The sequence below is a fragment of the Neofelis nebulosa genome, chromosome 1 (assembly GCF_028018385.1).
Source record: "Neofelis nebulosa isolate mNeoNeb1 chromosome 1, mNeoNeb1.pri, whole genome shotgun sequence".
NCBI lineage: Eukaryota > Metazoa > Chordata > Mammalia > Carnivora > Felidae > Neofelis > Neofelis nebulosa.
In genome coordinates this window covers 207,360,935-207,383,827 of record NC_080782.1, presented here as the reverse complement: position 1 = coordinate 207,383,827, position 22,893 = coordinate 207,360,935, and the positions used below count along the sequence as shown (strand labels likewise).

At 40.4% G+C, this 22,893-nt stretch overlaps 1 protein-coding gene across 7 annotated transcripts in view; it reads left to right on the top strand.

The window, feature by feature from the left end:
• The window catches only part of TDRD3 (tudor domain containing 3), a 164,506-nt gene extending 155,456 nt beyond the window's left edge, over positions 1 to 9,050 (top strand). For 4 of the 7 annotated variants that reach the window (XM_058683440.1, XM_058683412.1, XM_058683473.1 and 1 more), the window contains 2 exons: positions 3,675 to 3,800; positions 8,789 to 9,050. In XM_058683440.1, the coding sequence (XP_058539423.1) occupies positions 3,675 to 3,791 (117 nt within the window). In that variant the 3' untranslated portion in view covers positions 3,792 to 3,800; positions 8,789 to 9,050. Of the gene's footprint in view, positions 1 to 3,674; positions 3,801 to 6,700; positions 6,741 to 8,788 lie in introns of those variants that run through there. The other 3 variants (XM_058683446.1, XM_058683422.1, XM_058683429.1) reach the window with 2 other exon arrangements.
• The last annotated feature ends 13,843 nt before the right edge of the window (positions 9,051 to 22,893 follow it).

Below are 22,893 nucleotides of genomic sequence, written 5' to 3'. Positions count from 1 at the left end.
CTCAGTTGTAGCAACCAAAAATGTCTCCAGACAGTGGTTAAGGTCCCCTGGGGGGCAAAAAATCACTTTCAGTTGAGAACCACTGATCCAGCACCTTCCTTAAAATACTCATTTGTATGGTTCACCTTGTTTTTTCATTTTTTTAATTTTTGTTTTGGGGTTTTTTTGGGTTTTTTTGTTTGTTTGTTTTTTGATTTGTTATTTTTGCACTTCACCTTGTAGAACAGAGAACCCTACCTCTATTTAAATGTTGCATACCTTTTACTGAGGTATGATTCAGGTTCCGAGTGACTGATTTCCAATGAGCTTTTGTACCAGAGCTCATTTATAAATGAGGGAAGATGTATTTGTCTGTGTTCTCACTCCGGATACAGTGTATGCTGAAGATCATACTCAAGAAAGATGTGACCTGTCAAACATGTTTCATAGGTGAAGTTGTCATCTCCTTTTTGCACTGGTCCTGGGACTTTTTATTTTCTTCAGACTGTCATTCCATTCATGCTTGATGACACAGTGATTATTGTATTTTATATCTTCTTAATAAAAGGAGCAATAAACTAGTAAATATTGGCATGAAAAGAGGATGCATTTTGAATCTTAGTTATATAGTATTTTTAAACCAGGTTTAATCTGAAAACATGGTTTAGGGGGGCAAAAATCTGAGTCCCAATAAAATAGTTCTGAATCTCAAAGTTTAGGTGAAGATGACATTGGTCACTTTCATTTTATGAAAGTTATCGCAGAATTTTTTTTTTTTTTTATTTTTTTTTCAACGTTTTTTATTTTTATTTTTGGGACAGAGAGAGACAGAGCTGAACGGGGGAGGGGCAGAGAGAGAGGGAGACACAGAATCGGAAACAGGCTCCAGGCTCCGAGCCATCAGCCCAGAGCCTGACGCGGGGCTCGAACTCACGGACCGCGAGATCGTGACCTGGCTGAAGTCGGACGCTTAACCGACTGCGCCACCCAGGCGCCCCAGTTATCGCAGAATTTGTAAAGAATCTTGCCTGAGAGTCAGAAACAGAATGGTGCTGGTCTGGACCCTTCCTTGAATAAGCTCTGTGACATGGAAAACTGAGTTCGCTTCTCAGGGTTTAGAGATTCCTTGTCTGTCAGATCTAAGGGGAGGGACAAGACTATATGGCTTTCCAGAACAGTGCCAGCTCAAACATAGTGTCAGATTTTTAAAAATATGTTTTGAACTATCCTATTATTTAATTTTTTTGAGTTTTAAATCTATTACAGAGTAGCAAAACCTAAAAGAGGAAGAAAAGTTAGGAGCAAGAACTAGGTATAAATGTCATTCAAGGATGACTCCAAGTAAACTCACCTATTAAGTTTAGCTGTGTATTATATAAAATGGAAAGAGGTATTCCTTCGGTGCTAAAAATGACTAGCTATGGAATATACGAAGTAGTTTCTGTGGGTGACCAGGTTTGCCCTCAAGTACTCTGCAAGAGGAATATTTAAAAGTTAAAAAGGCAAGATTGTGCCTTTGACGATCACTGAAAACCAAGCTGTCAGAATCATTTTTATTTTTTGCTTCTATCTTGCATAAAAAGATGGTGAAGACATCAAATAACGTGAAAGAAATCTCATGGTCGGTCATCTTTATAAAACCATCTAATTGGCTCTGGCTAGTATGGTCTGTGAATCTTTTAAACACAGTAGAGACAGCTTTTCAAATAGCAATGCCATATTATATAGATCCAGCTCCCTCACTCAACAAATGTAGCTTCCTACCTTTAGCAGTGTTTTCTATTGATAAATTATAGATTTTTAGATGTCCTCTCAGCCAGTTCCACAGTGGGGTGTGGAGAAAAAGCAGCATTCCATTCTAATTCTTGAAATAATTACTTCATCTACTACAGTAACAAATATATGTTCATTCTTCTCAGTTAATATGCAAAGCTTCAAATGTTGCCCTATGTCATAAAATTAAATAGCCTTTTTTCAAATTTAGCCATAATATTTGACCATCATCATTCAAAACAGTGACCAGAGTAATTAAAAATAATTCTTTCCTTTCCTAAACACTTTGTGATTTTTCTTATTGCATTTAATTGATATTCTAAATTATAGACCTAGTATCTGACACTTCTAACCATTTTGAGATTGATTGTCAATGAAAGGGACACAGGAAAGGAGAGCTAACCTGAAAGTTTGTCTCTAAGAGGCAGTTACTGAGTTATGCCGATACATTGTCGCATTTCTCCATTCTCTTATTTAGGTGATGATGACCCCTTAAGGATGATCATTAATTTTTGGCTATTGGTTTATTTCTTTTTACATGCAGGCTGAGATGTAAACATTTAAGCAGTTCAGTTGCACTTGAATCAAAACCCAGGTTTGCCTTAGAAGTATTAGGGCAAAGTCACAAAGTTTTCCTGGGCTTCAGTGTCCTTTGTATAAAATGGAAATAATTGTTCTTTAAGAATACCGTGGAGGATGCCTAAGAATACGAGTTATGTCCGTGCCATATATTAAATAATCATTTCTAAATGATAGGATTTGATCAAATTATCTTAGCATATTTCTGCTTCTCTCAGGTAAAATTGTAATAGTTGGATCCGTAAAATTCGAAGAATAGAACTCAGTCTCTCATATAACTTCTTATGTTATTAATAGGGTCAAAAGAAAGCAATCTTTTGGGAAAGATGATTCAGAGATAAAGTGAGGAGGAGGAAGATGTGGGATACATTTCCAAAATCATGCAAATTATTATGTTCTGATAATTCAGTTGGAATTTAAACGCTACTTTTGAAATAGATGCTGTTCCTTTCATAAACAAAACTGAGAGCCAATTTTTTTCTGTCTTTAAGAGGGAGCATACTTCATAGCTGCATTCATTTAAAAATACTAAAATTACAGGGTGGCAGCACTCAGTAAGAAACCAGTGTGGCTTTGGCTACATTTCTGTTGCTTCTAAGTTCTTTTCAAATATTACAATTAACTGTATTCTTTCTGCTGTTTAATCTGCTTATCCTAAGTTTTCCATGCTATTCCTTGAGCTGATAGATGTATCCCCTCAATAAGAAAGAAAATGAGAAGAAAGTAGTTTGTGTCTTACTGTGGCGATTGCTATGTCTTGCATGAAGCTTTCTTTATATGTAAACTGTATTTCCCTCCTCATTCCAATCCATTATTTTTTCCTGTCTCTAGATGTAAGGTTCTTAACGATGTTGGAGATCTCATCAGATGAGGACAGACAGCTGGTGAATGTTCTCTGGCTCTTCACCCCTCTTCCATATCTTACAAAATCCCCTTCCATGACAAATACCTACAAATATTTAGAAGCCCAAATATTCAGGAAAATTTTTATTATAATGCTCGTTTTTCTGTGTTTTCACGCCCTTGTGTCAAGTCATTTGGTGAGATAATCATGCTATTATTATGTGGAAATAGTTTCCTTTTCTGAAATTAAATTTGATTCTAATCTTACCACTGTCAAGTTCATTCTTCTGTTATCAAGGACCAAAAGATTTTTAGCAATGTCCCTGCTTTTTTTTTTTTTTTTTTTTCCTTTCCCCTTGCCTCCCTCTGTTATAAAAGTTGACAGATGTGAATCCCAAGGCAGCTTAAGAGGGCATATCAAAATCGGCACCATAGAGTTATTAACTTAGGAAACTTGGAGCTATTTTGAACATGTTTAAATCACTATTCTTTGCAAATAGGAGGAAGAAGGCACCTATGACCAAACGCTTGAGTTCCGCAGAGGAGGTGATGGTCAGCCAAGAAGATCCACTAGGCCCACACAGCAGTTTTACCAACCTCCCCGGGCGCGGAACTAATATGAGAAGGTAAACTTGACATTGTGAGGTGGTTTCCATATAAAGAAAGATGCTATTTATGCTAAACGTGTAAGTGCAATTATTGATGTTTTATAACATCATAGAAAAAACTGATATTTCAGACCTTTCAATTATAAAGTATGTAAGATTATACCATAGTCACAAGCTACTTTTGCACCAAATCTTTCCTCACACGTATAACTCCTAACCCCCTCTTTTCTCTATACTTATCCCTTCTGTCAGAGGTGATGCCAATCAGTAAAATGTCAGTAAGTTTGAAAGCAGGAAGAAAATAAAAGGAAAACAAAGGACCAGATAACCACCAACTTGGATAATTGAGGTTTTTTATTATTTAACTAATTTCAGTCCTTTTTAAAAAAGAGGAAATGTTTCATTGTATATCTTCAGAAATTGGATGAAGGTAACATGATTGCTTACTGAGACATGATGTGGCGGCTGTGTGCTATTGATCCAGAAACTTTCATCTTAGAGTTTCAGAGAGTTGCTATCTGAAAATCATCTTCAATAGGAAGGATGAGAAATATAACAGAAAAGTCAGGAAATTATGGGAGCAATCGAAGGCATCTCATTTTGATCAACAAAGACCTTAGTTTTTAATGTGTTATTAGAAGGTGATACTTTTGCTGTCTTTGGTAACATCTCTGTTTTTTCATTATGCCAGGATTTTTGAATATATTCAGAGTTTTCCCATTACAGCTTTTGTTATATATCACTGTAAAGACTATGAGACTATTTTAGACTTAACTATATCTTTTTCTCAGTCTCATCTTCTCAGTAACAAGACCATTGAGAATTTAAAGAAATTGTTCTCCATTTCTCATTTCAGCTATTCATTTTGTTAAGGTTGTTATCCACATTGTATTTCCCCCCCTCCTAAGTGACTCTCAATTTTTCAAACCAGCTGTGACTTTTTAGCACTTGAAATTGCAGCTAGTCTGAATTGAGATGTGCTGTAAATGAAAAATGCACATCAAATTTTAAAGTCTTAAAGGTTGGTAATTTGCAGTATTTATGTATTGAAATGAGAGTATTTTTGATAGATTGGATTAAATCAAATATGTCATTAATGTTACTTCCCCCTATTTGTGCTTTTTTTAATGAGACTAGAGGGAAATTTGAAATTACATGTGTGTTTCACATCGTGCCTGTGCTGGGCAGCACTGTCCCGGAGTCTTAGATCCCCTTCAGCTCTTCCGGAGCTCCTTCTCTGGTTACAAATTAGTTCTGTCATCCTAAGTGAAGGAACGTTTTCTTCTGTTTTCTGGTCCTTAGCCCCTTGTGCAGTAGTCTGCCTGGAGTGGAAGTCTGGTGCTACCTGACTTCTGATTTACCTGAGCAGGCCAGAGTACCAACTTTTTCTCTTATCACAGGCTTTTCTTTGTGCTTAATACAAGGCCATCCAGTAAACAGACGTGACCTACCATCCATAGTTATCACAGAAGGACTGATTCTCGACTTTGGGCATTTTTCTATAGCGAGAACTGACCAAAGCAGAGTCAAAGTATAGATAATGACTTCCGCAGCTTCACACCGTACAAGATTGAACATCCACTTTTGACATAAGTTCAGTTGCTTACAATGAAATCACATGTAAGGTGAATGAAAACTGAGAATTCCCTCATAGCTTTCTGAGGGCTTCGCATTGTTTAAACCAAGGTTTTAAAGTAAGACTGAAGTGGGACGCCCAGGTGGCTCGGTCAGTTAAGCCCCTGACTTGGGCCCAGGCCATGATCCCACAGTTTGTGGGTTCACATCCCGCATTGGGCTCTGTGCAGACAGCTCAGAGCCTGGAGCCTGCTTCGGATTCTGTGTCTCCCTCTCTCTGCCCCTCCCCCACTTGCAGTCTGTGTCTCTCTTTCTCTCTCAGAAATGAATAAAACGTTCAGAATATTTTTTTTAGTAAATAAAATAAAGCCGAAGGTTCTCAACTTCCTGATTGCTCTAGGGTAGTGGTTCCCTAGCAGCGGATGCAGGACTGGGACTCCTCAAGGGTGTCCTGAGGCTGCAGAATAGAAGGGGGGTAGGGCCTGGCAGGGCTGCCAGTGGAAAGAAGGAAAGGAGATGGTGAGAGTGAGTAAGGCTGCAGCCAGAAGCCTGGAACAACATCCTCTTGGCCCTTCTTTAGTTTCTTTCATATGTTTTCTAGGTTAGGCTTCCATGGAAAATTACCTATGAAAAAGAACATACTGCCTAAATCAGGAACCATAGCCCCACAGTACAATGCAGACTGTTCCCAATCAGCTGAAACATCACAGTGTTAGTGGTTTTCTGCTCCCTGGCTTAAAATGCCCATTTTTCCCAGATGCTTGCTTTGGATTGTACTGTTGATGTGGGAAATGTGTGACACAGAGATTCTGGATTCCTGACATCAGTGAGAATAACTTTGCTGGTGGGGGGCAGTTTCATGATAGCATCACTAAAAAAAACCTCTCACTACAAAATTTACTCCAAAAAATAAATAGTCAAGACACGTGATCTTGGTTGAAACAATTATTATTTTTTTATTTGAGTTCAAACATGGAAAGATTATGAAGTAGAATTATCTTTTTGATATATGGTCTGTGAATGGGAGGTTCAACAATAGTAAGAATTATACTTTTTGTTCTTGTCACGCAACCCAGTATATTATTTTCTTCTTGAGAGGAAAGGTATTTTTATTTCCTCATTCCTGGTTTCCATTAACCTAAGCATTTAAAAAGAAGATATGCATTGTAGCTGGCCATTTGACTTCCAGCAGATATAAGTATGAATTCTAATATGTGCTGAAATTTTTCTCAGATTTTGTTATCTAAAATTATTCAAGATAGTAAGAAACACTTCAGGCACTTTGTATTCTCACTTTTAAAAAATCTATAATTTCATAGTAATATTTTTTTTTAATGTTTCAGGTACTTTGTTAGGTGATGAATGACACATAGTAGCTGTTCAGTAAGTGCTTATTAAATAAGTATATTTTGATAAAGTTTTTGGTAAGATTTTGTAAATTACATAATTTACACATTCTTTGGTTGTCCTGGAGGGTTTTTCCTATAAGCCCTCTCTCCCACCACCACCACCTCGTCACGTGCACATACACTTCCCCTCGAGGTGCAGAGGGAGTTGGATTCAACTTGGTCTTGGTCCCAAACACACCGTCAGTGACTCGCAAAAGCAGGAGCTCCCTGGGGGTCTGGGCAAGGTGGGAGAAGGAGGTGTCAGGGAGCGACGTGGGCAGATAGGCCCAAGTCTGAGACAACGTGGTGGAGAGTCAGATCTGGGCCTTGAGGGGGGAGAGGGCCCAAACGCCAAACTTCTCGTTCCTGGACTTGTTATAATTGTCACAGACAACTCAGAAATATGAGTAGCTATGGATGGAGAAATTATACCCAATTCTTTTATCAGTGAAACCGACCATAACTGTGTGCATCTGAAGAGGTTTCTGATGTGACTGGAGTCCTGGGAACTAGGTACCAATTAGCAGGGGCAGGAGAATGCTCAGAAATAGTTTGAAGCTTCATTTTTTTTCTTGGTCGGGGAGAGCCCTCTGAAGACACTCTGAAGGCCGAGGAGGACTGAAGGGGGAGAGGCAGAGTTCACAGGAAGTGGCTCCAGTGGCAAGAGTAGAACGTGTGAACCCAAACAGTGCATGTTAAACGTATGGATTGGTGGTGACTCAAGAATGTAGCTTTAGACGCATTAAGAGTTTGATGTGTTTGGTGATAATGAACTTCTGAATAAGAGTAATGTGATGAAAATTAAGCTTAGGAAATACTGCTGTTGGATATGGGGTGGGTTACAGCCCTATAATCCATGGGAAAGACTGTAAGAAGCTATCGCATCATTCCAGTGGAAGAGTGCACATCCCGTTGTGAAAAGAGAGGAGTGGCAGACCTGGGTGGGAAGACTTTGTAAGACACATCAGCATGAAGTCCCCCTACCCACCACCAGGCCACCAAGGCTAGTGCTCGGCGCAGGAAGCCGTTTAATAAATGTTGACTCACGTTGAGTATTCACTTCCAGTTTCTTATTTGTGTGATGGAAGAATGGTCTTCAGGCTTTCACGTATCAGCCAGAAACCACAAACCCAAGAGCCATGCATAGACTTATTACCTAAATGCTGTGACTTAGTTTTTTCCGAAATCCAGGTTTAGCTTTCAGCTGGTAAAAGATACATTTTTAAATGTCAATTTTTTTTTTTTTTTAATCTGATCCAGCATCCTTTTGCAACACTTTGCAAATCAAGGTCAGGGAAATTATTGCTCTAAAGATAGCCGCTGCAGAGCCCTCTGGTGCCAGCAGGCTAGACGTCATGTGAGGATAGCAATACCCGAAGCTCTTCATTTCTGAGCAGGACACTGTTACTTCGGAAGACTTGTGAGCTGTTTGTATGCAGCAAGGGCACTCTGCCGCCCCTGCCCGAGTGTTCTTTAGTGCATGAGGCTGAAATACGACCAGGGCAAACAGCTTCTCTCCCCGCTTCTCTCAGCTCTGTCTGTCATCACCACCCAAAGAGGTTCACCTAGAGCAGTGCCTGGTAAAGACTGGGAGCGGGCGACAGACCCCCATCAATTACCTGTGTGGACTGAACCAATCCAGAGGTGTTCAAAGGGGAGACGGAGGGAGGTGGGATGCGGGTAGAAGTGGTTCACTGGGAGAGTGCATATCTTTTTTAGGCCATCCTCTGTTACATACTATTCAGTTAATCCAAATTCCTAAAGTCAGCATGCCAGCAATAATAGGGCTCACGATGACAGACACGTGCTCTAAGAATTTCTAGAAGAAAAATTATTTTGGAAGATTTCTATTTTTGTTTATATATTGATTTATAGAAGTTATATTTATAAATTAGATAGCAGTGCCCAATGTATTCTACTTGAGATCTATTAATGTTTATACAAGCGCTCCACATTTAGGTATGTTTCAGCAGAAGTGTATCTTGAGTACGGAAAAGTCAACTTGAGGACCCAATCTCACCTTCCCCCTCTCTTTTTAAATAGAGTCTTTGTGAAGAAAGGAGCCACTGACTGAAACATCCTGGTCAAAACCTGTTGATAGACCGCCTACTTTCCCTTCAGAATAAATAAGGTGCAGCCATGATGGATATTATTATTGGAGAATGGAACAACAGATTTTAGAGGGAAAAAACCCCAGCCCACATGGAGAATGGGAAAAATACTAAGTTAACTAAAGCAAGTACCTTTTACAAGTGAAAGAGAATCTTTTCTTCTGCCATCAATAAAACCAGTGCGCTGTTATATACATTGTTTTACTGTATGTTTTATTTGCTGAATATTATCTTTCTTGTTCGTCTGGTATTCACCCCATATTATAGCATCACAGCATACTGAAGACCCTCCCCATAATTACAGAATAACCTGACTGACACAGCTTGCCACATGTCATACAAAAACAATGTGTAGCCAATTAGCAGTTCTTGGTAAGGTAAAAGTTGCTAAATGTGATAGCCAAAAGTATTGAAAACTTGAATATGTTGTGTTTAACACTCTGCTAGCTTTTTCAAGTGTAATTCAGTTAAAAGCCAGGCATTCCCTTCCTTTTAAAATTTGCAGCAGATCTTTCAAGATGTGTCTGGTTGTAGACAATGGAAAACCCAACTCAAACCGGCTTAGACACTAAATGGAATCCACTCGCTCACTGAAACAGTAGGTTTCAGTTGGTTTAATTCAGGGACTCAGAGTTGTCAACAAAGACCCTGATTCTTTGCATCTTTCATTTCTGCTTTCTCTGGCATCAGTTTCATTCTACAGCAGGCTGCCCCATGGGACCATGAGGTGGCTTCAACAACCAGAGCTGTGAAGTCCAGGGATGGGGTTGGGGTCACTTCCAGAATTACTCTCAAAAGAGAAAAGAAGCCTTTCTCCTGATACTGCATTTACCTATATTGTGCTCTTTTCTGCCTGGGAAGCAGTGACTTCAGCAAGGGTCTGTGGATTAGTTTAGGCCTTCGATCCAAGTGCTTTGATATTATAAGTGGAGGTGGAAGCACATTTTGAGGCAGAAATATGTGTCTGAAAGCCAACATACTTGCCAAAAGGAGAAGGAGACCAGAATGTCCATTACAGAGAACAAACATGTCTAAACTATAAATTTTGTGTAATAGGACGAAGACAATCTTCCCATAGTCTCAATCCTGTGAGGCCAGAAGAGAACAGTTAAAAAGAAAGAATAAGAAGAAAGGAGGGAGGGAGGGGGGAAAGGAGGGAGGGAGGGAAGGAGGGAGGGAGGAAGGAAGGAAGGAAGGAAGGAAGGAAGGAAGGAAGGAAGGAAGGAAGGAAGGAAGGAAGGAAGGAAGGAAGGAAGGATTTTGTTTTCAAAATCCTCTGGTCAAAGTAATTGACAACATGTCATACTTTGCTTTGAAGGAGAGGGCTTTAGGATGGTGCTCAAGGCCTATTAATTCTACATTTCTTTATTAACCCACAGTTTATTGTTTCTACAACATCATTATAAGTGAACGGGTGCAGGTGAAAATGACATGGCTAACAGTGTTGAGTTTTCTCTTTTCTGTCTTTTGTTCGTTACCATTGCTGTGCATCGTAATCAACTAGGAATGGGATGACGTAGGCATGGTATTTTTAAAAAGATCTCCAAGGAATCTAAAGTGTCTCCTGGGTTGAGAACCAGGGGAGGAACCATGGTAGTTTTGATTAATTTGACGGCTGATAGGTCAGTAAGGGAAGAGGCAGAAGAACTTAAACTTGAGGTAAGTGGTTGTCCACGTTTTCTCGTTTAACAGAACAATCATACCGAGTGCAGTGTTACCTAGAATAGACTCTCGATGGCTGGCACTAGAAATGGCTAGTGGTTGGTAACTTGGCAGTCCCTAAGAACAGCTGTGTATGAAAGATGTGATGTATATGATTTGACCTGAAAGTTTAAGTACAGCCAGGGGGCCAGCCTCACTGTGGCTGCTGGAACACAGAAGGGCAGGAGTCCGTTCCTGACAGAGCAAGATGTACTGGGCTAAGTATACCAAAAGACAGGCTTCTCTGTGTCTTTCTGTAAGTAGGGCCGCTGCGGGCCTGCATGTGCAAGTGGTATGTGATAATAATCGTTACGATTGGCCAAGGTTTTCCTGGGTGCCAGCACTGCGTTAAACACCTTGCACTTGTTGTCTTTTGTAACCTTCACAGCAACTCTTGACATACGCACTTCTATCGTGACTCTGCAGCTGAAGCAGCTCCTTCAGAGAGGTTAAGTCACTTCCCCAGGACACAAAGTGCAAGGGTTAGAGCCTGGATTCAAAGCGGACAGTGGACAAGCACGCTCAAGGAAGATGGTTAGAAACCCGCATCAGCGGAGTGCCTTTTCTCTTCCCTCTTTTCCCCTCTTACTGTTTGTTTTGGTTTGCGATGTGGATATATTCTGTCATGTGAATTAGCCCCTTAGGTTTGCTCCATAATTTGTCATTGCCGTACCAGGTGATGTTCACAGTTGACCGTTCCTCCTAGTTCTGTGGCGGATCCTTGTCTCCCCGACTCACCATCCCTCTCCTTTCTTCCGGCTCTCCCTCACGTTTCAAACCCTACTTGTCCTTTGACTTCCCATATCCATATTCTTGGCTCAGTTTCTCCTTTCTCCTTTCAAAGAAAAAAAATGATTTTAATTACAGTTCAAAAATGGATGTTTCTGTGGGTTCAGTCACTACTTCACGAGTACTAACGGGGTCCTGGGCACTGTGCTGTCACCAAGCCCGGCTTGCTCTCCAGTCTGCTAGTGCTCGTGGTCTGGCTCCCTTAGCTGGCTTTGCTTTCGGCATATTATCCTTTTCACGTTCCTTTTATTTATTATAACTTCCTCCCTTAACAGTTTTTTGTGCACTTTTAGTTTTGCTAAACTGCTAAAAACTATCCATTTTTTTAGTTTTAATATTTTACCTTCTGTTCTCTATTATGTTTTTGGTGTTTTTAATTTTAAAGTATTTTCCCCCTCTGGGCCACGGGTATTAGTTTTCTGAAGGAAGTCTTCACAGTTTGGGGAAAGCACCCGAGGCTGCCTCCAAACCTTCTGCCACCTTCCCCAGGTGGCTGACACCATGTGGGATGGTTAGTACTGCCAACCACATCTTTCCCACCCTTTCACTTATTAAGACACTGGAGGGGGCACCTGGGTGGCTCAGTCGGTTAAGCGTCCGACTTCGGCTCGAGTCATGATCCCATAGTTCGTGGGATCAAGCCCACGTCAGGCTCTGTGCAGACAGCATAGAGCCTGCTTGGGATTCTCTCTATCCCTGTCTCTCTGCCCCTTCTCTGCTTGTGCCATCTCTCTCTCTTTTTCTCTCTCTCTCTCAAAAATAAATAAACTTTAAAAAATATACTATAGAAACAACTATCAGTTAATAAATGAAGAAGACTAAGAGTTGGTAGGCTCTAAGAGAATTCCTAAGCCCTCTTCTTCAAAGCAGAGTACTAGATTTTGTCACTTATTTTGGCCAGAAGAAGATTCCCTTGAGCTCCCTCCCCTCTTCTTTTCCCTCCCTCCTTGTCTCTCCCTATTTTCTTCCTCCCTCCCTCTTTCTCTGCTTCCCTCTTTCTCTCTCTCTAATTACTCACTTCGAGCTTTTTAGGATTATGAGACTGTCTTTGTCCTATTAAAGAGTTTGTACTATATTTGACCTTCCAGGCTCGAGCCATGATGGCAACAACCCCAGCCTCGTATAGTCTCCTAGTGTCTCTGTAGTTAACTTGTCTCATGGGCCTGCCTCTGTGACTCTTAGCCAACACTGGTTGATAAAGAGACACATTTGGCGAACATTTATTTTCCTCCCATTTATTTTGTCTCCTTTGAGAACATAGGCGTGAAACACACCAATAGCACAGTGCCTGCTACAAAAGACTTGGGATCCCTCTGGTCTATAGAAATAACAAGGAAAGCTGGGTTTGCTACCTGGAGATTATGGGGCTCAAAAAGGCTTAGAGATTCTGCTCACAAGAGGATGAAACCATTTCCCTTGACGAAGACTAGTAGGTACGAGGAACACAGTGGTCAGAGGGGAAGTGGAAGGTCAAAATAAGCGAATTAAACAAAGGAAAGAGCTCTTAGGGAAATACCTGAAAAGGAAGAGCAGACTCTTTAGGCTCTCATTCTCCAAGAGAGCAAGCCATCTGCATAAAGGAGAATTCCCCCGCCCACCCAGAATGTAAAAACCCTAGCCTTATTACCCCTTATGTTAAGAGTTTTCTGCTAAATGATCTCAGGTTGGTCTCTGGCAGTGGATGGGTTTTCTGGCACATGGTAACTCCTTTCTCTTTTCTTTGCTAATTTTTCCATCTCTCTTCTTTTCAGATAACAAGGTTTATTTTATGACCATGGTTAGATCGCTAATGTAGGTTAAAATCTCAAGTCCTTGCTTGCTAGTATTGTCAGGTACACATTATAATACAATCCTGGATAGTGAACATTATAACATGAGGGAACTCTAATGGCATCATATTTTGTTTCACATTAGGATAGCCTTAACTGAAGTAATATAATGATTCAATTCAGAGACTGCTGGGGTACCCTCAATAAGTCTTATAGATGACTTTGAGAGACTAGCTGCCTGTATTGCAGGGTCTAGGTAGGGTGTTTTTATTTTATTTAAATAATAATTTTAGAGTAACTGTTGTTAGGAAAAGTACCCCTAGGAAAGGGCAAACAGGATTTTTTTTTTTTGATACCTATTTTTATGTTGATGGTTTGAGGAGTACAGAAATATTCATAATTATCACAGGCTAAGTGCTTTGGGGTTTTATAGGAAAAGAACAAAACTTAGAAGAATGTGGTGACCTATACTAATTATGAGTGGCAAACTCTTGCCCTTTCATCATTAAAGAAAGGCAATTTTGTTAAAGTTCAAGGGTTTGTAGGGCTTCTGCTTATGGTCAGGATAAAGCAACAGAGGATGGATTTGCCTTCCTGCCTGAAACCCTTAAAGAACTAGACAAAATATATGAGACACTGGAACTCAAGACATTGGCCACAAGGCAACGAGGTACTGTGAGTCTTGACGGATGGGAAGCAACTAGGTGAGCCCTGCAATCGCTCCAGACTACTGCCTAGAGAAAGTTTGGAGACTGTTGGGGGGCGGGGGGGGGGGGGCTTGGAACCCAGCCAGTGTGTTTTGTTCTCTGTGAGTTGAGAGATGGAGGAGGGAATTTAGGGAAGACAGAGTAGGAAGATTTTGCAGGGCAGAATATCAGGAAATGGCGTGTAGACCTAGGTATAATACCTAAAGCTGGGAGAAAACACAGGAAATTTTTATGACTTTGCATGTAGACGGAGTTCTAAACTCTATAACACCAAAAACATGATCCATAAAAGAACCAATTGATAAATATAGCACTTAATCAAATTAAGAATTTCTGCTTTTCAAAGATACTGTTAAAAAACTAGAAAGACAAGACACAGAGTTGGAAAAATATATTTGCAAATCACATATCTGATAAAGGACTTCTATACAGAATATATAAGGAATTCTCAAAACCCAGTAAGAAAACAACCCAATAAAAAAATAGGCAAAAGATTCGAACATACATTTGACCAAAGAAGATACACAGATGGCAATTAAGCACATGAAAAGATGCTCAACATTAAGTAAATACAAATTAAAACCATAATGAGATAACAATTGTACATATATTAATATGACCAAAATTGAAAAGTCCCACCCTACCAAGATGTGGAGGAACTGGAACTCTCATACACTGCTGGCGAGATGTGAAATGGTACAAACTGTTTGGGAAATAGTTTGGCAGATTCTTAAAATGTTAAATATATACTTATTGAATGATCCAGTCATTTTACTCCTGTTTACTCATGATAATGAAAGCATATGTTCATACTTAGATTTGTACATGAATGTTCATAGTGTCTTTATTTGTGATAGCCCAAACTGGAAACAACTCAAAATATGTTAACATGTAGGGGAGCAAAATTTGTCACCCCAAAATATGTGTCTTTGGCAATGGCTGATAATTTTGAAGAAACAGAAGGCTCAGGAAGAACTTTTGATCTTCCCCCTCACTGCTTAAAAGAATTGAGATAGAGGGGGCACCTGGGTGGCTCAGTCGGTTGAGTGTCCGACTCTTGGTTTTGGCTCCTGTCATGATCTCCCAGTTCATGGGATTGAGTCCTGCCTCAGGCTCCACACTGATAGCAGGGAGCTTGCTTGGAATTCTCTCCCTTTCTCTCTGGCCCTCTCTCACTCGTGCTTTCTGTCTCTTTCTCAAAATAAAATAAATGAACATTAAAAAAAAAAAAAAAAACTGTTTGAAGGAATTTAGAGGACAGACTCCAGGAAAGGAGCTGTCACCATAGATAATTATGAACTAGGAGTGGTAGACAGGGAGGAACTTGGCAAAGTCTGTTAAAATTCCTATGTCCCATTGTTTCTCTATGGCTCAGCAAACATTTGTTTACCAAACATTTACTCTTTTTCATTTTTTTGTAAATTGTTTCCCTTCTCTTTGACATCCCAGGCCCCAACCCCCTTCTCCTTAGCTCTGCATGGCATAAAAGCCTCACTTGCCTGACTACCTGTGATTCTCGTATTCTTATGGAGCCCTGTACATATGTAATTAGATTAGATTTTCTCCTATTAATCTGTCTCATATCAATTTAATCCTTAGGCCAGTCAAAAGAATCTTGAAGCATAGAGAAAAACTTCTCCTCCCCAACAAACATGTAAGGAGATAAACAAATTGTAGTATATCTATAAATGAAATACAACTTAGTAATGAAAAGCAACTACAAGTATAAATGTCAAAATAATTATGCTGAGTGAAAGAGGCTAGCACCCCACCAACCCCACTTCCTGAGAGAAAAAGAATGAGAGAGCAAACACACTGGAGGATTACATTTGTAGAAAACTATAGAAAATGCAAAGTAATCCCTAGTGGCAAAAAGCCGATCAATGAGTGCTTGCCAAGGCTGGGGAGGAGTGGAGTGGGAAGAAGGAATCATCAAAGGGCATGAGGAAACTTTCTGGGGCAATGGATGTGTTCATTCTCTTGACTGTAGTGATGGTTTCATATATATACATACATATACATATATGTATGTATATATATGCCAAAATGTATCAAATGGGACCATTAAATATATGCACTTTGCTGTATGCCAGTTACACCTCAATAAAAACAATTGTGAACCCAATGTGAGTATTTTCTTGCTCCTTACTAACTCACTGGAATAATAGTGGGCATTATGGCTGCATTCAATGAAACACTCATAACTTTCCACTCTTCATTGGGTTATGCTAATGATATGTTGACAGTTACAATTATCTTTGTTAGGAAATATTTAACATAAAAATATTAATAATTCTTTATGATCATTTTAGACACTTTAAATTATTGCTGTTATTTGTAAAGCTCTTGATTCTCAGAGGACAGAGAGGTTGTTATAATTGTTGATACATTTGTTGTGTTACTGCTACTTGGACTAACTCTTCTTGTGGCCTGAGGTTTTATGTATGTGTATGTGTGTCTAAATTTTCTATTGTTAAAGTTTAATCTGTCAGAAAACCCAGGCACTTCCTTAGAAGGACTAGGGTTTTTTACAAACATTTGTCTGTATGAGCCCTCTCAATTTTTTTCTTTGTATTTACTATACAGTTTTCAAGTGCTGACAGAAGTAACTCTAGTACATGAGGCTTAATTTGCTGCTTAATAGGTACTTGTTTTAATTTTATACATCTTTTACATCTCTTGGGGAAATACAGCTCATAGGTGAATAACTTTGGCATTTTTACAGTGCTTTGAATTCTTCTAAGTTTTCCATGGCATCTTTTTCAAACATGCAGTAATTTCTCCCCCACCAATTTAATATTAGATCTCCATGACATATACACCCTAAAATAAATACAGTTACAGAGTATTTACGTACTATTGTAACTCTCCTGTTTCTCGTAGTCAGGTTTATGCACACTGAATAAATAACTGGCACATTTTGCCTTAACCTGTTGCTTTGGATTTATAACATGCTAAAACTCATAAGCTCAATAGAGGAATCCAGATACATGTGATAATCACAAGGTTGAAGATTTTCATAACCATTGTATAGGAAACATTCCATTTTGAGATGAAACAGTAATTTTTCCATGTCTTCATGGTATGCACACAACACAACCCCCTTTATAGATAATGGTTTCCATCTAAATTTTTCTTTGTAGCTCTCAAAAAAGCTTTGAGAAGTCTTTTTTTTTTTTTTTTTTTTTTTTTTTTGGTCCTGCTGAGGAACATGGCCCAAGGAATTCAGGCCATTTGCTACTTCCTCGTTCATGGAAAATACAAGTAGAAACATTTCTGGCCTGGTCAGATTACAGTTTAGTTATCTCCCAAAATAATTTCTTCCATGAATTAATTTAATCACCTTAGTAGAAAATTGTGTTGTATGCTGTATGTAAGCTGCTTAAGTAAAATCAGCAGAATTGTCCCTTCCAAGTTCCATTCATACCACTTCTTGGAATTTAAATCTTAGATCCATCATGGCAAATAGTTCCTACTTAGCAAGGCCATGTCCAGTTACCAAGGTGGGATTTTCTGTGTTCAAATGTTCCTACTTTAAACCCTGAATCTGATTCTTTACTTAGATTTAAGACACCAATAAACGAAAGCTACTAATATTATCAGAGTCATACTACAATGCACCAATGGAATTACTTGTTAATTCACTTAAACACTTTTGCAGAGGAGTGGACATCGTTTTTGTTGTCTATCCAGACCCTCTTCTCTCGGCATTGCTTCTCCCCACTGTCTTCAGCACATGGTTTCAGAGAGAACCACTATGTTTTTTTTATTTAAATTTTTTTTAATGTTTTATTTATTCTTGAGAGTAAGAGAGACAGAGCATGAGTGAGGGAGGGGCACAGAGAGGGACACAGAATCCGAAGCAGACTCCAGGCTCTGAGCTGTCAGCACAGAGCCCGACGTGGGGCTTGAACTCACGAGCCGTGAGATCATGACCTGAGCTGACGTCAGACGCTCAACCGAGTGAGCCACCCAGGTGGCCCAAAATACTATGTTTGCATAGTATTTAGCATAGAGAGAAAGTAGAATCGTGAAATAGTGGGAAACAAAGGTTCTATGGCTTCTTGACTTTGTGACATTGGTGACTTTGTGACTTAGGAAGCTTAACCCTTCCTAAGTTTGTTTCCCCATCTGGGAACTGGGATTAATAGCAGTAAACTTGACCCTTGAACAACATGAGTTTGAATTGCACAGCTCCATTTACACGCAGATTTTTTTCTTCAGTAAGCACAGTACAATGTTGTAAATATATTTTTCTCTTCCTTATGATTTACTTAATAGCATTCTCTTTTTTCTAACTTATTTTGTTGTAAGAGTACTGCATATCATACATATAATATACAAAATATGTGTTAATCAACTGTTTATAGCAGCAGTTAAGTTTTGGGGGTGTCAAAAGTTATACATGGGTTTTTGACTACACATGGAGGTCAGTGCCCCAACCCCTGCTTTGTTCAATGGTCAACTGTACTTATAGGATTATTGTGAGAGAGAGAGAGAGAGAGAGAGAGAGAGAGAGAGAGAGAGAGAGAGAGACACAGCCTCTGGCCTTCAGAACCGGGCCTGGCACTCAACTCTCTTGTTGCCCATAAGCAATTTCACAGGATTCCGACAGCAGACAAGGTCACTGTGACCATGCTGAGGCAAGAAACAACCAAAGCGCTCCATAATCATGTCTGAATATCAAAAATCAACAACAGACATAAGAAAAAAAAATCAAAACCGTAAGAAGAATATTGTTCAAACCAGAAAAATGACCGAATGTCCCCTTTTTCTGGCGATTACTGGAATGACCATAATTCCACAGCTGCTTTGCCAGGTACAGCTTTTGTTCTACTTCACTTGTCCCACCATCTGGATAAAAATGATCGTGATGTCCAATCACAAAATGTTCTTGCTTCCTGACAGCATCCAGTGCCAAGCGAAGCCCACTTTTCTTGCACCATCCAGAGTCCCCTAACACCAGGTCAGACCCTACTGTATTAACAGACATCAGTTTCTGTATCTGATGTTTTGCCTTCTGGGGCATTGCTGCCTTGATCCATGCTTTCACATGGAAACTAACCACTCCAGAGCCTATTTACACTCCTGAGACACTAACCCCTTGTCCTAATCTCCCCGCACCAGGCAGTGACAACTAAGGGCAGCTCCACAACCCAGTGAAATCGGTCCACCTCTCCTAAACATAGTAAGCCCATTCCTTCCTGGGAGGCCACAATAAAGGCGTTCCCCTTTCCCCTAGCTCTCTGCCTGCCACCAGCCTCAGTGTTCTTTCCTGTGGCGTATCCCCTACTCTGGGGAACTGTACAAAAAATATATATCTTTTCGATGGCAATTGTCTTGTGTTGTTCTCACCGAACTGGAATGAAAGCAAAATCTCATGTACATTTTTAAATGCCTGTAAGTTCTTTCCAACATCCTCTTACTTACACATTCCACAGTTCTCCATGCCATGCGGTCTCTTGCATTTCGGTGAGCCAATAAGCCAAGTTCATTTTACGGCACGTATGTTTTTTGTGGTCTTTGGCTGGAGAACGTTACTATGAGGTCATGTGAAGTAATGTCTGTAAAGGTCAATCACTGAAAACCGTAAACACTTCAATGATATCATTAAAAATGTCATCTAGTTCCCTTGCCCATGAGTCATTGGCTCAGGAGATGACCTTGGGGGACCAATGAGATTTCTCTTGAGACAAATGGACCTGCAACAAGTGAACTTCAGAAGTTACTGAACCTGTTTTGTTGTTTTCTCTATCTAGGAAATAGAACCTGATGAGGGTTTGGAGTGATGGGGGGGCGGGTCCGGAGCCAATGACCAAGAAACAATTCTCAAAGACGTCTTTGGTGAAAAAGGTGGTTTTATTAAAGTGTGGGGACAGGACCCGTGGGCAGAAAGCACTGTCATGGACCCCGTGGAGAGACAGGTAATATATCTGGGAGTTGGGGGAGGTAAAGTCAAGGGGAAGTTTTCAATGAGATTTTCATATGCTGAAGAAGATTCACAGGGTACTGGAGGCCTGGCTATTGTCAAGCTGAGGTTGTTTTTCCCTCTTAGCTTTAAGACAGTAAGGAGTTCCAGGAGAAATATTTAACTGCCAGCCTCTAGTATCTGTCAATGGGCTGCAGGTTATAAGGAAATTTAATTTTATCTGTCATTCATTTCCTTCTGCCTTTGTTTCCCATATCATTATGGAAGGCTGATGTTGGGGATCCAGGAAACCAAGTCTATAGGTTTCTGGAGATCGCTACTGATAAGATTGCCTTTTTCCTGCAATTTACTAAAATATTTGAAAACTTGTGGAGACCCATGTCCTGTATGAGTGTGATCTCTATCACTTGGCCATTTGTTTTCTTTCCTTTCCTTTGTCCTTGGGCAGCCAGGAGTGGCAGAGGAATATCACACAAATCCCACCTGGGATGACAGGGAGGCTAGCTTGCACTTTGTCCTCAACCTGTCCCACGCTCCTTCATCAGAACCCATCTACTATGATAGAGTAGAAAGCATTTAATGCTCACAGAGAAGTGGGGGGTGGGGGTGGGGTGGGGGTGATAAGAGAATTAACTGAGTTCCTCACCAGTATCTTGTTTATGCCCATTCCCTGAGTCTGGTTCGGTCTCTTCCCTTGGATCCTGTGAGATACCCCAGGATCCTAATTAATCCCAATACAGTTTGCTTAAGGGAGACTAAGTATGTTACTTTCAGCCAAAACAAATCCTCACAGATGTAATTAACATAACAATTAATTATAATAAATTAATTAGGGGTGTCTGGGTGGCTCAGTCGGTTAAGTGTCTGACTATTGATTTCAGCTCAGGTCATGATTTCATGGTTTGTGAGATCAAGCTCCCAGTTCAGCTCTATGCTGACAGTGTGGAGCCTGCTTGGGATTCTCTCTCTCTCTCTCTCTCTCTCTCTCTCTCTGTCTGCCCCCACCCTGCTTGTACACACTTTCTCATTCTCTCTCTCTCTCCCTCCAAAATAAATAAACTTTAAAAAATTAATTAATAAATAATATATTAAATAGGTAAGTTCATAAGCACCTTCCATATTACAAGGAATTGGTAATATTTTCTAGCTATGAGAGAATTTCCTTCGACATTTCTTTTTCTAAATTCTATACCCTTCCACTTTTGTGGAAGCATCATATGGGCTCAGCATCCCATGGGCTTCCTAACAGTAAGTTTTTTATTAGGGCCCTTCACAATCTTGTTACACTTACCACAAATATAAGAGCTGCCACGGCTGGTGGGGTAGGGGTGTGAGTGGGTGAGGTGGGGGGTGGGGGGCAATGCTTCCTTCTTTTGGTCTCTGCTTGTTCTGGGCTGGGTAGCACTGAATGGGGTGTCTGTCTAAGGTCATAAGCATCCCAGGCTTTTAAGGCTGTGCTTTTTGAATATTTTCCCCACATGATCCCTAAACATTAAAATACAAAACAAAATCAGCCAAATGACTTCTGGCATAATTTTAAGGCGATGTAAAAAAATCATATGAGGATTTTATAAGTTGCAAAGATACACTTCCTCCCATGGTGTATATGGTGTGCTTTTTTTTTTTTTTAATATATTTTTTTTAATGTTTATTTATTTTTGAGACAGAGAGAGACAGACCATGAATGGGGGAAGGGCAGAGAGGGAGAAACAGAACCGGAAGCAGGCTCCAGGCTCTGAGCCATCAGCCCAGAGCCCGATGCGGGGCTCGAACTCACGAACCGTGAGATCGTGACCTGAGCTGAAGTCGGATGCTCAACCGACTGAGCCACCCAGGTGCCCCTATGGTGTGCTTTTAACGTATTTATGTATTTTCTTCAAAACCTTGGAGCTGCACATTTAACTTGTTCAGCTTTTGGACCATGTTCTCCATTTTCCATAGGTTAGCCAAGGCCAGTGCTCAGGCCAGACCGGTCAGCCAAATCAAAGCATGGGGGCTTGGGGCTCAGAAAATGTTTTAATTTTCTTTTCCCTCCCAAATCAACAAATATGGCATAATACCTTTCTTTGAAACATTCATCTCAGTCCTGAATTCTAAGGTAGATGGAGCCTGGCTGCGTGTTTGTCACAACGAAAGATGACTCAGGGTGCCTTGGCCACCTTCTCTTCACAGCAGCTCTGGGACTTTCCCTCAGGGGATAGTTCTTCTTGAGTCTTCTCCACTGCCACCCCTTCTCCCCAGCCAGGAAGAAAGCAGCATTTTAAGATTCATGGAAGTTAAGAGCTATGCCTTTCTCCTCTTCCTTCCCCTTCTTCTTCTTGTTCTAAATGTATCTATTTTTTATCAGAAGCATATTGGTTTCAGATAGGGGTATTGTTGCAGGATTTTCCACCGCAATGCCCGGGATTCGTTGTCTCCCCGTTTCGATGAATGAAAGAGGTGGGCGCAAAATAAGCGGCAGGCAAAAGTTGATTAGAATATAAGATTAGAAAGGAAGAATAGGAGGAAAGCTCTCTTCACAGAGAGGGGACACTGCAAAGTGAATGCCCGAGGACTGTAGGCAAGGGTCCTAGTTTTGTAAGGTTCTGGTCAGCCCTCCCCCTGCCCTACCCCCTGTTCCTCCTCAGGTTCTACCCTTATTGGCTTCACAGCTCTAGGCACTGGGTTGTCCATTCCTGATTGGCTCGTTTCCATTGTATGAGGGGTGGTCTATGGTCATACTTTGGTCTTTTGTCAAATTCCTGAGGGAAACCTGAGGGGGAGTAGATGGGGTCTGTTACATTCTTAAGAGGAACCTTGGGTTTGCTGTGGTCAGACAGTCCCAGCATTGTTCAAACATAGATGTTTTTCCCCACCCTGGGACCTCAGGCCCTAAGCTTTCCCTGTCTGCCTACTGAACCCTATCTTCTCCTATCATAGTATCGGACAATCATAAATGCACAGGCCCCTTTTTATGCCTTTTCTTTGTTGTAAGAGAGAGAAAGATGACCCTGAACAGCCAGGAGGAAGAGGAAGAAGTGGCAGAGGAGACATAAGCATTACATTTGGAAAGATCAGTTTTTGGAAGAATGAAAATGAAAATTTCAGGGTTTAGAAAATGTTTCCTTCAAACTACTCAAGTCTGTGTGGCCTATGGAAATCA